This window comes from Ranitomeya imitator, chromosome 7 (genome assembly GCF_032444005.1).
Source record: "Ranitomeya imitator isolate aRanImi1 chromosome 7, aRanImi1.pri, whole genome shotgun sequence".
Classification (NCBI taxonomy): Eukaryota; Metazoa; Chordata; class Amphibia; order Anura; family Dendrobatidae; genus Ranitomeya; species Ranitomeya imitator.
Genome location: NC_091288.1, coordinates 72270081 through 72286642, shown reverse-complemented (window position 1 = coordinate 72286642; position 16562 = coordinate 72270081). Strand labels below are relative to the sequence as shown.

At 37.9% G+C, this 16562-nt stretch overlaps 1 protein-coding gene across 28 annotated transcripts in view; it reads left to right on the top strand.

The window, feature by feature from the left end:
- UNC80 (unc-80 homolog, NALCN channel complex subunit) overlaps positions 1-16562 on the top strand; it is a 256402-nt gene that overhangs the window by 100708 nt on the left and 139132 nt on the right. For 23 of the 28 annotated variants that reach the window (XM_069733446.1, XM_069733439.1, XM_069733450.1 and 20 more), the window contains 3 exons: positions 4160-4293; positions 6385-6550; positions 16203-16406. In XM_069733446.1, coding sequence (XP_069589547.1) covers positions 4160-4293; positions 6385-6550; positions 16203-16406 — 504 coding nt within the window. The remainder of the gene's footprint in view (positions 1-4159; positions 4294-6384; positions 6551-16202; positions 16407-16562) is intronic. The other 5 variants (XM_069733457.1, XM_069733453.1, XM_069733459.1 and 2 more) reach the window with 1 other exon arrangement.

Genomic DNA, 16562 nt, shown 5'->3' with positions numbered 1-16562 from the left:
AATAACGGACAGCAAAAAACTTGCGGATCGCCGTTTTTCAGGTTCCCAATACTATAGAAAAAGTATTGGGAAAAAAAAACAGCGTTCCGCAAAACCGGAAGTCAGGATGCACCGCAAAAACAACCTTCTGTTGTTTTTGCAGCCCCATTGATTTACAATGGGGGCCGTGTCCATAAGCTGTGAAAAAAGATCGAGCAAGCTCAATCTTTTTTCACGGCCGTAAATACAGCCCTCATGGCCACACGGCGCACGGTGCGCCGTAGAATTATTGCAGCCCATTTTTGCGGCCCCATAGAAATCTATTGGGGCCGCAAAAATGGGCTGCAAAATCACAGCAAGTGTAAAAGAAGCCTTAAGCAACACATACTGTATAAAATGAAACATACTGTACAGCACTAAATGTATTAGAAAGAATGGTAAAATTCTTGTCTTAAGGGGGCTGTCTGGTTAAAACAAGTTATCATCCACGGGATGCAGTAGGTGATAACGTGTCTATCATTGGGGGTATGACCGCTGGGATCTGCAGAATCGGGAACTTTTATTCCCATTGGAATAAAGTGGCAATGCACTACATTCATTTCCTATGGGGCTTTTTCAGGTAGCTCCATAGAGAATAAATGGAGCAGCAGTAACTCAAATAAAAATTCACCATTGGGAATAAAAGTTGGTGTCGGTCCTAGCAGTGGGACATCCACCAATCCTGGGGATAGCTGATAACTTGTTTTAAATTGACAACCCCTTTAACCTAAACAATATAATAATTATGGGCTGAAAAATTATATACCTAGATTTTTGAAAAGGATGAGAAAAATGAATTATGAATAAGAACCAGAGAATTCAAAGGTTCAAAATGCATTTTAACTCCCATATGGAATAAACACTGATGAAGATGTTTTTAAAGGGAATCTGTCACCACATTTGACTTATCTAAGCTATAGACTGCTGAAAACAGACCTACCAATATGTCTCATATCAGCAGTGTTGTTTCTAAGATATCTTCTTTTATCACTTTAAATACTGTAAATGAGCTCTTCCAGGCTCCAGGGCGGATGATGCCTGGAAGATAACTCTGCCTCCAGAGCTTGTTTTAAATATAAGGGGGAGTTACCAGTGTGATGTGTAATGGTTACCAGTATTACCAGTGTGATGTGTAATGGCCACTGTCTGCTCTCCTGATCTCACTGCAGTGCTGTGTGTGATTATAACTGACACATCTGCAGGTTCCTCTCAGCTCCAGCTTCCATCTCACAGGCAAACAGGGCTGCAAGATTGTTGAAATACAGCAGAGCTGAGAGAGAAGCAAAAAATGTGTTTACAAGAAAACAAATTTTATTTCTCCTGTTCTGTGTTGGTTACTTGTTTCACACTGGGAACGCCTCCTTCCTGTAAAATAAGCTCTGGAGGCAGAGTTATCTTCCAGGCACCATCTGCCCCGGAGCCTGGAAGAGATCACTTATATAAAGTAATAAAAGATGATTTCTCAAAAACAACACAGCTGATATGAGGCATACAGAGAGGAGTCTATAACCTGCAGGCCCATATTAATAGTTTAGATAGGTCAAATGTGGTGACAGATTCCCTTTAACAATTTTGGAACAAACATTGATTATATCTACTAACGTTTGCTGGATCCCCCTGGTAGAATCTGTATATAGAAGTCACCTCCTTACTTTTACATTATTTATAAAAGTGAGTTCAACCACAGTGCACTTTTGATTGTGTAACAGGGCTATCCATTATAGTTTCTATGCATGAGGACTATTGTATCACTCAATCACATGCACATATTTCCATTAGGCCTCATTCAGACGTTCAGGTTTTTTTGTGCATATTAGATAAAAACAAACCATTGTTCATCAGAGTGCTAGATTTGATTTTCATCCATTTTTGGTCCATGTGTCAGTTTTTACCATCAGTGTTGCGTATGTTTTTCTCGTAGACAACAAAAAAAAATTCAACCCATTAAATGGTAAAAACTTACAGCACATGGATGACAAATATTTTTTTCATGGACTCATTAATTTGAATGGAAGAGTCTGATCTGTGACTTGGATCAAACAAAGATAGGTCTACAAGGTTTTATTGCAGTCACTCGGTCTACACAAATATACACCACATGAACAGCCTCAAGCATATATAGCTCACTTACATGAAAAACGGAGATCGTAATGAAGGAAAACAAATTGAGCTCTGCTTTTTGAGGCCCCTTGCTGCTCACATACTGTATGAGTTACTGTAGCATTGAACATTGAAGACAGGAAGCCTCTAGATGTAAGAATTCTGGACTGAGACAATTTATTTATAGTCTACATCAGTGTTTCCATACCAAGGTTCTCCAAAACCCTAGAAACCTTAGAAACCTAGCAAATCAAGTCATGTTTACATTGATCACAGCAGCAAAAAGAGGTGTCAGTGTTACAACAGGTATGGCTTACTTTCATCCTTCTTAAAGCTTCCTGGCACATCTGCAACTAAGTCTGGGTCAGAATATACTGTAACACTAGGTAAAATTATACATTGCACTTCCTACATTAACCTACTTTAAACTATGAGTGGAAGTAGGGTTTCCTCAGGAATGGCAACGATTTTCAGGGATTTACAAATGGTATTTGGTTTGGTAATCATTGGCCTACATTGTATGTCTTGTCTGCATGCCACATAAACTTGACTCCTCTTGAGGAATGTCCTGCAGAATAGGCATGATTCCCATTTAACCACTTTACCATTTCTACTTGCCTTGACTCATAAATCTTCATAAATCACCCCATGAAACTCTTACAGCTGAAGGCAATACAGTAAATTAAGCAGCTTCTCAACATGTTTTGTGCTATGTTTCCGGACATAACCCTAAAAACTGTTCAATTATGGCAAAAGTATAAATATGACATGTAAAACCACATGAAAAAATGCTTACCATAATTGTACAGGATATGTCTTGAAGCCTATCAAATAATGTATAGCAAATAAATAAGTAACTGTTCAATGTTTGCAAAACCATTCCTCTTTGCTCTCACCGGCCCATAATTTTATTTTTAAATGTGAATTTCACTCCAAATTCCCCTGCTTTACTTTATTCTTTTAGGTTGGCTTATGTTTTTCTATTTCCTTTCTCATGTCTGCATTCTTTACATATATAACTTTATAAAATGTGCAATCAGACATGAGTCTGGTCTGCAGCTAAAGCATAGTGTTGCTTCAGTTTGAGACCCCTTTGAATTCCAAACAACAAAAGCAGATGCTGATTTAATCCTCCTCGAAAATGAATTCCATGAAGAAACGTATGGAGGCATTAAATCAAGTCCTTTTATTTACAAATTTATTTCCGATAAGACAGGCAGGAACTACTGACGGTGCAGGTGGATTCAACATACCAGCGATCAGTTATCATTGGTTTTGCAGAACAATACAAAGTATTTCATAGATTTTCCAAATTACTTACCGTGTATACCTTTAATTTCCAAATATCTGCATTATTACCAAAGCTATGTTTCACTGATGAACAACCAATCAAAAATGTAACAGTTTTCATTTATAGTGAAACCTATCTAAAGGACCACCTCCTTAAAAGGGTTGCTCAGCTTTAGACTACAAGTCTCCAGTCACTCTATGCACACTGCTTCCAGTGGCAGCGCCAGGATCGGCGGATATGTGACCGCAAGTAAGTGATTTGCATACATGTGGTAACATGCCAACTAGACGTTCACGGACTCTCTTAATACAAGTATATTGAGCAAGGCCGGCCACATAACCTCCCTCTCCCTGCACCAACACTGGAGAATCCAGAGAGAGTGACTGCAGACTTGTACTTGTACTGCAGGACGGACAACACATTTAAAAAAATGTCTGCAGACCCCAGATATGGGCCACAGATTTCAATGGCAGATTATTAATTCCCTTATGTATTTTGCCCCTCTTCTTTGAGAATATCATCTCCTTAAAAGACTATTATTTCTTAGTCATGTTTCACTATATTTTGAACTTCTTCATCTCCAAATAGTAATTTTTAGGCACAATATCTATTTCTGTAACTTAATCTCGGACCTATGATAACTGCTTAATGGTGTTGACTGCCTGGAAAGGTCAGTCATTAGCTGGTACGCATGTAACAGTTGACTTCAGAGCATACTAAGCTCATTTTACTAAAAACGTTAATTTCTAGGTTCTGTAAATCCAACAAAATGTGGCTGTCCTTTTGCACTGAAGATGTCTGCATGTCAACTACTCCTGGAAATCACCACTTTCTTAAGGGAAACCTTCCCATGTCTGCCAAGACCTAGGGCTGAACCTCTTGTGGTAAGTAAAATATTAATATCTAACATGATGTTTCTGATATTATTTGTACGGATTCTTATGTGATAGTACAGTTATATGAAAAAGTTTGGGCACCCCTATTAATCTTAAGCTTAATGTTTTATAAAAATTGTTTTTTTTTTGCAACAGCTATTTCAGTTTCATATATCTAATAACTGTTGGACACAGTAATGTTTCTGCCTTGAAATGAGGTTTATTGTACTAACAGAAAACGTGCAATCTGCATTCAAACAAAATTTGACAGGTGCATAAGTATGGGCACCCCACCAGAAAAGTGACATTAATATTTAGTAGATCCTCCTTTTGCAAAAATAACAGCCTCTAGTCGCTTCCTGTAGCTTTTAATGAGTTCCGGGATCCTGGATGAAGGTATTTTTGACCATTCCTCTTTACCAAACAATTCCAGTTCAGTTAAGTTTGATGGTCGCCGAGCATGGACAGCCCTCTTCAAATGATCCCACAGATGTTCAATGATAGTCAGGTCTGGGGACTGGGATGGCCATTCCAGAACAGTGTAATTGTTCCTCTGCATGAATGCCTGAGTAGATTTGGAGCAGTGTTTTGGATCATTGTCTTGCTGAAAGATCCATCCCCTGTGTAACTTCAACTTTGTCACTGATTCATGAACATTATTGTCAAGAATCTGATGATACTGAGAGGAATCCATGCGTCCCTCAACTTTAACAAGATTCCCGGTGCCGGCATTGGCCACACAGCCCCAAAGCATGATGGAACCTCCACCAAATTTTACTGTGGGTAGCAAGTGTTTTTCTTGGAATGCTGTGTTTTTTGGCTGCCATACATAACGCTTTTTTGTATGACCAAACAACTCAATCTTGGTTTCATCAGTCCACAGGACCTTCTTCCAAAAATAAATTGGCTTCTCCAAATGTGCTTTTGCATACCTCAGCCGACTCTGTTTGTGGCGTGCTTGCAGAAACGGCTTCTTTCACATCACTCTCCCATGCAGCTTCTCCTTGTGCAAAGTGCGTTGTATAGTTGACCAATGCACAGTGACACCATCTGCAGAAAGTTGATGCTGCAGCTTTCTGGAGGTGGTCTGAGGATTGTCCTTGACTGATCTCACCATTCTTCTTCTCTGCCTTTCTGATGTTTTTCTTGGCCTGCCACTTCTGGCCTTAACAAGAACTGTACCTGTGTTCTTCCATTTCCTTACTATAAGCTGAGACAGCTTTTTGTATCCTTCCCCTGAACAACTATGTTGAATAATCTTTGTTTTCAGATCATTAGACAATTGTTTTGAGGAGCACATGATGCCATTCTTCAGAGGAGATTCAAACAGGAGAACAGCTTGCAAGTGGCCACTTTAAGTAGCTTTTCTCATAATTGCACCTGGCTATGAAGTTCAAAGCTCAATGAGATTACAAAACCAAAAAAAGTGCTTTAGTAAGTGAGTTAAAACAAGGTAGGAGTATTTAAAACAAGAAAATGATAAGGGTGCCCATACTTATGCACCTGTCAAATTTTGTTTGAATGCAAATTGCACATTTTCTGTTAGTACAATAAACCTCATTTCAAGGCAGAAACATTACTGTGTCCAATCGATTCATAGAAAAACAGCCGAACACAAATATTTGGAGTTTTTTCAAATGCAAAGAAGTAGAGTAGTTTATTGAATTCACCACAGAAGTATAGTAGCGTAGAGGTTTGTCAAACCTCACTTGTTGTAGAGAAAGGTATGGTAAAGAAGGACCCCGCAGAGACGGGACAGACAATTGAGATAAGCAGGCTCCAACAGGAGAGAACACTGGACGATGCGTGGAATGCTTGGAGGCTAAAGCAGGAAAAGTGATCCCAGTCAGGGCTGCGGGTCCGGGTTGTAGGGGTACCTGTGGTGATGTGTCCAACAGTTATTAGATATATGAAACTGAAATAGCTGTTGCAAAAAAAACAATTTTTATAAAACATTAAGCTTAAGATTAATAGGCGTGCCCAAACTTTTTCATATAACTGTATGTAACACATATCCAAATGATGCGAAAAGCATCATAATAAAGAAGCTTTAAACCTATTTAAAGGGGAATCTTAAAATCTCCTGTGTGCTACATTAAGGATCTTGAGACCTGCCGACTACGCTTGGATCCCGAGATGGATCGGCATCGGTATGAAAGGAAGATCAGCTTTGCTGGTATCCTGGATGAGAATGAAGACTCGAAGGATTCCCTGCACAGCAGCAGCCATACCTTAAAATCAGACACAGGGTGTGAGGAGAAGAAAGGTATGAAATAATTACACCTAGATATACAGTGTTCTTTTCTTGTGAGACAATTTAAGTTTTGGTTTATTCCTGTCTCAATGGAGATTTGGGGGTTTATAGGTTTTCATATATTAATTAAAAAGTGAACTAGAGACCCCTAGGCTACTTTTCCCTCGATGAGCTTTTGGTGCGTTTCTGATGTTGTAATATTTCTGCACCATTTCTACACTTATTATTTAAATTAGGTTACTTGTGTTTTTTCTATGCATTTTTATGCGCAGTTTTTTAAAATGCATTTTTATCCTGTTTTTGACGTTGCGTTTTTTGTCTCTGCTGCTTTGTTTGTGATACTTCCTGTTTTTCACTTTGACAATAATTTATTGACATACATAAGAGCGGATTAAATGTGTTTTTGAGGCATTTCTGCATTCTAATCTTATAAGGGAAAATTCCGCACAGAAAACTCAGCATACCCACAAGAGAAATTGACATACTGCGGATTTTAAAAACGCACAGCAGTTGAGTTTATGCAGCGTTAAAAAAAAGCACAGCGGGCATGAGATTTCTATCAATCCCACCCACTTTGCTGGAACTGTAAGGTGCAGCAAAAGCTCATCGTTGGAACATAGCCTTGCAACATAAAATGACATTAAAGGACACTGTTTGTTGAAATTATTTGTGAGCTTGTGAAAAGTTTTTGCATTTTTTCCTTACCTATATTTATTTTATGAAATATACTTTTTAAATCTGTAATGTATTTCCAAAAATACAGTATGTGCTGCAGATATAATTTCTATTTTATTACATCAGTGCATTCTTATATTAGGCTTCCTTTCCTCTGTGTTTTGTTTAAATTTCATGAAATGATTATTTTTAATTAAGAAAGTTGCTGAATTTTCTTGTTTTTCTGAATACTAAATATAGCAAAGTTTACCGTATTACCAAAACTAAATCCAACCCTCAAAGATCAGTAATATATGTCCACTGGGTGACATCTAAAAAGATATGTATGCCTTATATTGTAAGTTTCTTTCTAGAAAAATTTTTTGTTAAATGTGATAATTACATTGATAAGGTATTGAATGGGGTTACAATGGTTTTACTTGGACAAAACAGCTTTAAAGAAAACCTGATGAAAAGTGGCCAGTTTTTGCTCTTATGTTATTCTCGCTGCTACCCTGAGTATTCTGATTTTATTTATTTTTTATTTTTTTTAAACTCATTATATGGTTCCAAATAAAGTGTTTTCTTTAGTGCTACATTTTATGGTCTTTAACAAGCCCCACTTATGGTAAAAACCATAAAAATTATAACTATTAACCTGCAGATACGGGGTTAATCTGCAGGTTAATAGCGTTAGGAAGATTCCCGTATGCAGTACTGAAAGTGCAGCACCCGGGAGAAAATGAACTTTCTCTCAGAAGCCACCTGCTTTCAGTCATACCAGCTTGCTGACGCATCTTCAGTCACTGTTCACAGCACTGTGAGTGGCGGCTATAAAGATGCACTTTGAGTGACAAATAAAGTTAATTTTCTCTCGGGTTCCACAGTTTCAGTACAGTGGCTGGGCACCTTCATAACACTCTTAACCTATCGATTAACCCCATATCTGCAGGTTCACATTATTATCCGACCTGAAAGGTTCCTTTTAAGAGAAGGACTCAAGTTATTCCTATTGCTCAAGCCAATTGGACCTAATGTTTCCATCCTCAAAATCAGTAACACCTCTTTTTCCAAACGAATTTCGAGTCTGTCTCCTCCACCAAGTGGCGTCCGCACAATTATTTATTACCATACGCATACATTATTACAAAATTGTACATACTAGATTCTCATTTCACAATATGTAAGGGTAGTTTTGTTATTGCACTTTTGTATTAAGTTTTGAAAATGATTGCGCCTGACAGACACTATTTTCATCATGGTGACCATTAATTTACTCGACAATTAACTGGTCGATTGTTACCAGATAGGTGGTATACTAAGGTCAACATCATGACCCGATTCTACAGTATTTGGATCAATGACAAACATTTATATTGTGCATTACCCACAATGGACTCAGCACAGTCAGTATAAGGCTGCGTTCACTCTCTTTTTGATTTAGTAAAAAGTCATTTATCTCCTTTTTATACACAGTATGTATTTCTTGTACCATACATTATATAGTGTGGGTCATTAAAAAAAGACGCCCAGTTTTCCTTTGTACAGGAAAACATGTATCGGGCCTCAGTCACCAGAACTTTCTTTGTTGCCCATAGCAACCATTCAGCTTTCACTTTACCACAGCAGTTGCAATGGATGCGGCCCATGATATCCTTCCCTGTCAGACAAGTTTTGCTCTTTGCGGAGGGCAGTAGTGTTGTGTGTCAGACATGTCTGTTAATTGTAGAGGCCTACGTACACACAGGATCATTAACAGAAGACAGGGCATGTTTTAGTCAAGTCACTGTTCCAGTTAAAGCATGATTTGATGCAGAAGCAGCATAGGATCCAGGGCTGGTGTTAAAAAAAATAGAAACCATTGGCCAGGTTTATCATTTTTGACTTATTGAGGTCACTTTTCTATTTTTGTTTGTGGGCATTGACTAATTGTTCAAAATTCAAAAAAGAATTTCGCGCAAAAAAAGTGTTTTTTTTTGTTTAACCAGTTTTTGTGACTTCTTAGCACCAAAAGTCGTAAATTCTTTAAAAAGTCGACAAAACATGCCAAATTGAAAACTCGCAAAGCCACAAAAAGAGAACTAAAAATCCTCCGAAAAAATTCAAGAATTAATACAGCAAAAAAGGGGCAGCAGTGCTTATCTGCCCCGGTCTCCAATCGAATGCACTCTCAGGATGCAGCAAACCCATGTAGTAAACATGGCGGCAACTCAGGTGCAAAATACTGATGAGACAACCACTCACAGCCTGACAATTCATAGAGGGGGTGATTACGTAGTATTAGAAAAGCGGCTTGTAGAGGGCGCTGTTCACACACAGGTAATGCACAGTATCTGGCTTACAGCTTATTAATGACACCCATACTGTTAGACTAGGCGGGATGCCCAGCACTAAGTGCATCCCATCAGAGCAGACACCCTAGTTTACAAATGATGGGCCTGGCTGCATCCTGAAAAATGAAGTGCAAAAAATATATATATATTTTGGCTAAGATATGTAAGCTCGCTACCAGCGTCAAGGGTCCTCACACTTGCAAGTCCTAACACTACAGTATATTAAATGGCAAAGCCACAAAAACAGGACTAAAAGTCCTCCAAAAAATCAAGAATTAACACAGCAAAAAAGGGGCAGTAGTATTTACCTACCCAGGTCTCAGAACTAATGCATTCTCAGGACGCTTCAAACCCATATAGTAAAGTGCAAAATGCTGATGAGACAACCACTCACAACTTAACAGTTCATGGAGGGGGTGATTGCTGAGTATTAGATTGCCCAAAAGCGGCTTGTATAGGGCGCTGGTCACACACAGGTAATGCACGGTATCTGGCTTACAGCCTATTAGTGGGTTTACTGCATCACTAAAGTACATTAGTTCGTAGACCTCGGCAGGAAAATACTGCTGCCCTTTTTTTGCTGTATTAACAAATTGAAAGCTCCTGCCCAAACCTTAATCAAGGCAGCTACACTAAGCAGCCCAGTATGTGACACATCGCTGGAATCAGGGTCCCTGTCTTTACATTATGCTGCTCTCAGATTAGGTGGCAAAAACCTGATGACGGATTCCCTTTAATATGGGTTCTGGGGATATTTCCATCATTGATTGTGTGTTGGGCCGTCTACTTTCAGTCAACATCTTTTCAAATAGAGGCAGCATGGTGGATCAGTGGTTAGCACTGTGACTTTGCAACTCTGGGATCCTAAGTTCAAATCCTAGCAAGGACAACATCTGCAAGGCGTTTGTATGTTCTCCCCGTCTTTGTGTGGGTTTCCTCCAGGTTCTCCGCTTTCCTCCAACACTCTAAAGACGTACTGTCAAGAAATACAGAATGTGAGCCCCCGTGGGGACAGTGATGATAATGTGCAATTAATGGTGCTATAAAGGTGACTAATATAATTTTTTTTTTATTGCTAATTTAACTATTGAGGAGTTTCCATCCATTACTGTAGTGTAAACATTGATGAAGGCTACTGTACACTCCTATATTAGTGTTTAGCTATATAAAATTGTGCTGCTGTTGTACACATGACCTTTACTGTGTATTTAAGTGGTGTAAAGCTTTCTGTTATGGAGAAAATACAGCTTCTCACAGATTCCATTGCTTGTAAAATTGGCTAACATCATTGCCTACCTCTCTGGCCTCCAAATACAATGTATATAAAGTGAACTGTCTAAAGTTTCTGTTTTGTCAACATTATAAACAATCTGTGTTTATCATCAATTGCTAATAAATGAGATGTGAGCGGAGGTCAGAGTACGTCCAGTACATGAAAATTTGTTTTGTGCCACTTTTTGTCTATTTTAGGTGACTGGTGTCTTTTAATTTTTTTTTTATTGCGTGGTGCTGTCTTTAACAGACCTTGTTTTTATATATATTATTTTAATGTTTGTATATCTTATTGCAATACTTGTGATAGAGGCTGAATCTGTAAATTTTTTTGGAACCTTATATCACATTTGTATAAATAAGGTTCAGAAAGTTTACTAAGCAGCTGACAATTACAGGTAAAGTTTATACAGCATCAGTACCTGTCCTTTCATCAAACTCCTTCCATCAATAACTGCAGTATCAACATAACTGGTTTCCTCGTCCCATACATGCTAATACATTATTATAATGTATATAAGTATACAATACATAAAACATCTTTATATGTTGAGAAAAAGATATTAGGAATTTAATGTCCTAATCACAACAATCAACAGAACGATCTATCATATATATCTTAATTTCTACATAACAATGTGTTTGTCTTTGTGGATGTATTCAGTTTTTCATATAGTAGGTTTTGTAAAATCCATATTGTTTGAAGAGCATCTGCCAGTCTTATATTCAATTATTCCAATTTTGGGAAATTTTATTTAGGCATGAATGAGCCTATTGGGTGTGGTTATAGGACAATGGCCAGTTATAGTTCACTGCTGCTTTGGCATCACATGAATGGCCAATCACCGGTTTGCATCTAGAGCAGAGTTGGCCAAACTTTTTCAGTGTCAGCTAGAGATGAGCAGATCAGTCAAAATTCAAATTTCGCCTGTTCATGCAGATTTTCCTGGGAAATTCGATTCATGGAGAAGTTATTCTATGCTTATTTAATGTCACTTATTATGCTCCAGGGTGTCTTCAGACCTTATACTCACCACTCACCTCTCCAGCCTTCCTCAAATCACCGCCACCTGTCCGGTCCTCACTGCATCTTCGGATCTCCTGCTGCTCACACTGGGATGTGTTGACGCAAACACACAGCATCATGATGCCACGATATGCACCTTGACCTTCCCGTATGCATGAAAAGAACCCTCCTGGCCCCAATTCCAGAAGCCCAGACACAGCTTAAAATGACCGAGGATTCCAGCGCAAGCGGTGTGAGATAATGTTTTTTAATGACTCAGCAAAATGGCAGTCACCTAGAAACAAATTGCAAAAAAAAAATCAGCATTTTGTTAAATACAGATTTTTGTAAAATTCAAGTCAAATTCAATACCATTCAAAGTTTATTCGCGCATCTCTCGTACACAGTATATCCATTTTTATGGTGCTTGACTTAAGTGAACTATTGAGTGACCAGTAGTGATGAGAGAGTGTACTCGTTGCTTGGGTTTTTCCGAGAACACTTGGGTGCTCTCCGAGTATTTGTAACTGCTTGGAGATTTAGTTGTTGTTGATGCATCTGCATGATTTACGGCTGCTAGACAGCCTGAGTACATGTGGGGGTTGCCTGGTTGCTAGGGAATCCCCACATGTATTCAAGCTGTCTATCAGCTGTAAATCATGCAGCTGAGGCGACGAAAACTAAATCTCCGAGCAGTTACAAATACTCGGAGATCACTCGAGCGTGCCCGGTAAAACCCAAGCAACGAGTATACTCGCTCATCACTAGTAACCAGAATCAGATACACAGAGTGTATAAAGGATTTTTAGCATACCATCTAAAGAGAGAAATAAAAAAACCTTTTTCACTCTTCGATTAATTTTATACAAAAAAAGAAAAGGGACAGAATATTTAACAGGTTCTCTCTTTACATTTACAAACTGAAACTGTGTAGTTTCTTCTATATTATATAAAGTAATGCGTGAATCAGTTTTATTTATTTTTTTTTTAAACGTCCGTAACAAAGTGCCCCTATAATATTAATAGCAATCCAATTTATTGATTATGGTACTTCCTCCAGCCATATGTTCTTTAAACTTCTATTCCTTTCCTCTATCTTGTACTGTGCCAGCAATCAGAGGGTGCAAGAGAAACACACCAAATAGCTAGTCAAGACTCCTAGGTGCTTTTATGATTTGGAATTTACTAGCAAATGATAATTATTGCCAATTTTAACCTGTGTCCAAGCCAGCAGGAAGATACTGAGGTCTACGAACGTTCCATCTTAGATCTTCCAAGAAGTTGCCTGTTAACTCTGACTGTTCTAGAAGAAAATGTTTTTGCCTTAAATACGAGTTATATATATATGTCTACTTTAGTGGAATCTGTTCACAATATAATCTCTATCATACCAATATTATGCTTTTAATGGGTAGAAGAGCTAATAAATATTCATATGATGCCATGTTAGAAAAATGGTTGAAAATAAGGAGGTTTACAATGTCTGTTATATGAAGGATAGTGCAACAGATAAAATGAGTGGCCTTAAACACACCAAATAGCAATTTGTTGACAGATGCTCTTTAATCATGATGATCAAACAAATTACAATTAACAAAACTAATATATAAGACAGTCAACCAAGCAATGATGGTCTTCTACCTCCAGCTTTCCTTCTACAAATTGGTCATTCTTTTATTATGGTACATGTGAGTTTGGTGGAAGGATAGGGATGGTATAAACAGCAATGCGATATACTGTACATGTTGGTGTATTATTTATAAAGAAGGAGAACCAATTCAAATGCTTTATCTGATGCAGACCTACAGAAATATATAATAAACCGTTTGTGCCCATGTAAGATCAATTACCAGTTAGCATCAGGGAATGATGGAGCAAATAAAAGGTAGCATCGGTACTTAGACACAAATAAATTTAAAGACTATAAATATATACATAAAGTTTAGCATTTTTATACAGAAACCTTTGTGTGAACCAAAATATAAAACATTTAAAATATATTGCAAAATAATATGTTCACACTTATATCATTAGTTAAAGTCGACTCCAAGTTGGCATGTTACCTTTCTCTCAGTGACCTCTGAAACACAACATACATTGGTGGGGCAATTATTTCTTATTTTCCAGGGGCATTGTTTGAGGACACACTCATGCCAACCTTTGATACCTAAAATTTAGCCTGATAGTGAAACATGATACTTCTTTATACATCGACATCTATTGTTCATCATCAGTTTGATGATCTCTTTACACCGATTCTGGTAGAAAAGGATAGTGTGATGGTAAGTTCTCCTATCCATTTTTGTTAATGTTGCTATACCTTTGTGGAGGAAGGTAACTTTCCGGGAACTATAGTTTCATAGTTTTCAAAGTTAAAGATAGACTTACTGTATGTCCATTTAGTTCAACCTGTAGCCTAACATGTTGATTCAGAGTAAGACAAAAAATCCATGCGGTAGACACTAATTGCTCCATATTAGGGGAAAATTTATTTCCCAAATCCACATATGGCAATCGGACTAGTTCCCTGGATCAATACCACAAAATCCAATGCCCACAACCTGTAATATTATATTTTTCAAGAAAGGCATCCAGGCCCTCCTTGAATTTTAGTAGTGAATCAACCATTATACTGCCTTTTAGAACTTAAGCTGGACTGCTGCTTTTTTACACACTGCCCCATGACAGCCATTTTGGCAAGTGCCTATAGTATATTTTATTATAGATCTGTGAATATTTGAGTAATAACGATTCAGTTCCCATGAAAATTATTCATCATGCATTGCAAATTAGACTTACTAGCTGAATTTTAAACCTTCCTGCTGTTTGAAATGAAATAATCATAGAAGAATAATGTAGGTATCTTAAAACAAGTACATTATAATATAACAAGTAGCTTTCCCAAATTCTGCACAAAATGCCACAGTTATTAAAACTGCTGCAGTCTCAGAATTATTCACCACCTTCACGGTCCCTTCAAGCATATTTAGTAGTAGAACACCATTTGGCTGTTATGAACTGCTGAGACCTGATACATAGCCGGACACCATCTTCTGAGAGAATTACTGATGAGGAATCTTAACCCTTTCCTCATGGGCATTGCCTTCAGTTCACAAATATGTGTGTGTAGGTCTTGTCAAGGAAGAATGAAGTATTTTCAGAAAAGAATACCCTGCCTACAATGATGAATGGCGGTGGCTCAGTGATGCTTTGGGGCCATTACTCTTCCTCTGGCACTGTAAACCTGTAGTGTGTGATGTGAAAGATGGATTCAGTATTGGGAAATCCTAGAAAAAAGTCATACCTTTGGTGAGGAACCTAACACTTGTGTGTTATTGGGCCTTCCTTCAGGACAATGATCCCAAGCATGCCTGAAAACCGAGTAAGGCTTCTTTTCAGAAGAAGTCCTGAAAGATTCTGGAGTGGTCGTCTCAGTCAGCTCACTTGAACTCCATAGAAAATCTTTGCTGAGATATGAAGAAAGTGGTTGCAGCAACACAGACTCAAGTGAACTGGAGGCCATTACTAATGGCAAATCAACTAAGATTCCTCCGAAACACTGCCGGATGCTGTTGTCTTGGTGTGCATCATGTTTGCAGCGAGTCATAACAGCCAAAGCGGTCCTACTAAGCACCATGATTTTCATGAGGGGATTGAATATTTCAGAGCCTGCAATTATTAATTTGTCTTAAATTTGGGAAACCGTTTCTTATATTATTTGTTTTGATGTAGTTCACTTGTTCTTGTTTTATTGGTTTATTGCAAACAGTAGAAAGTTTGTAAATGTTGCTAACAAACCTAATTTACAATGGAGGTTGAGTAATTTTGATTGTAACTATATAGGGCTTAAAATATGAACCCCTATATTTTAACCACATATTCCCAATGCCTCTGTTTACACTGGTATCAATCATTTTAATTTGGATATAATAAACCTTTTTTTTGTCTTTAAAGATAATTCAGCATTAGAGTCTATTAGGGTTAAACTGGTGTGATGTAACCATAATTCTAGTGCAAAAGGAGCTGAAAATAATTTTAATAGTTTCCCTTAAAACCCTCAAGATTCAAAGCAATATATCAGCACTATCAGTGCTTAGAGTAATAATACTACTCAATAACACTAAAAAAAGAGTTCTGTTAATTGTTAAGTCACATACACTACATACTACACCCTATCACACAGTTATACAATTTACCTTACATTGGGTACATGTCTGTACTTCATAGTCTGTTTGGTTATCTTTTTTTTTTCCAAAGACATTGTGCTTATTATTTCTTTGCATATTATTTCATTTCTCCAAACATTTGAATAAACATAGATTAGATTATAGATGTTTGAAAAAAAATAAAAATCTAAAAAGAGAAGAGGGAAAAATCCTCTTGTGTTCTTTCAATGCAGTTCCCAGCAGGAAGATCAGGATAGGAGGCTCCCGCCTGCTCCAGATTAAAGGAACACGCAGTTTCCGGGTGAAGAAGGGGGGCTCTCTGTCCAGCATTCGCCGGGCCGGCAGCCTAAAGAGCACCAAACTTACACGGCAGGACTCAGGGTCCGAGAATGATGACATCCAGCTGTCACAAAGCAGGGACACTGTTACTGACATAGGTAACTCAGAGAAGAAATTTGAAGGGGAGTCATGGTTTGGAGGGGAGACAAATACCTCTGCTAAGATCCAGTCAAGACAAAGCAAGTTTCAGTACCCATCGTCATTAATTGTGGATTAGATAGATTTGAGGGAGAACAAACATTATGATGATTTTA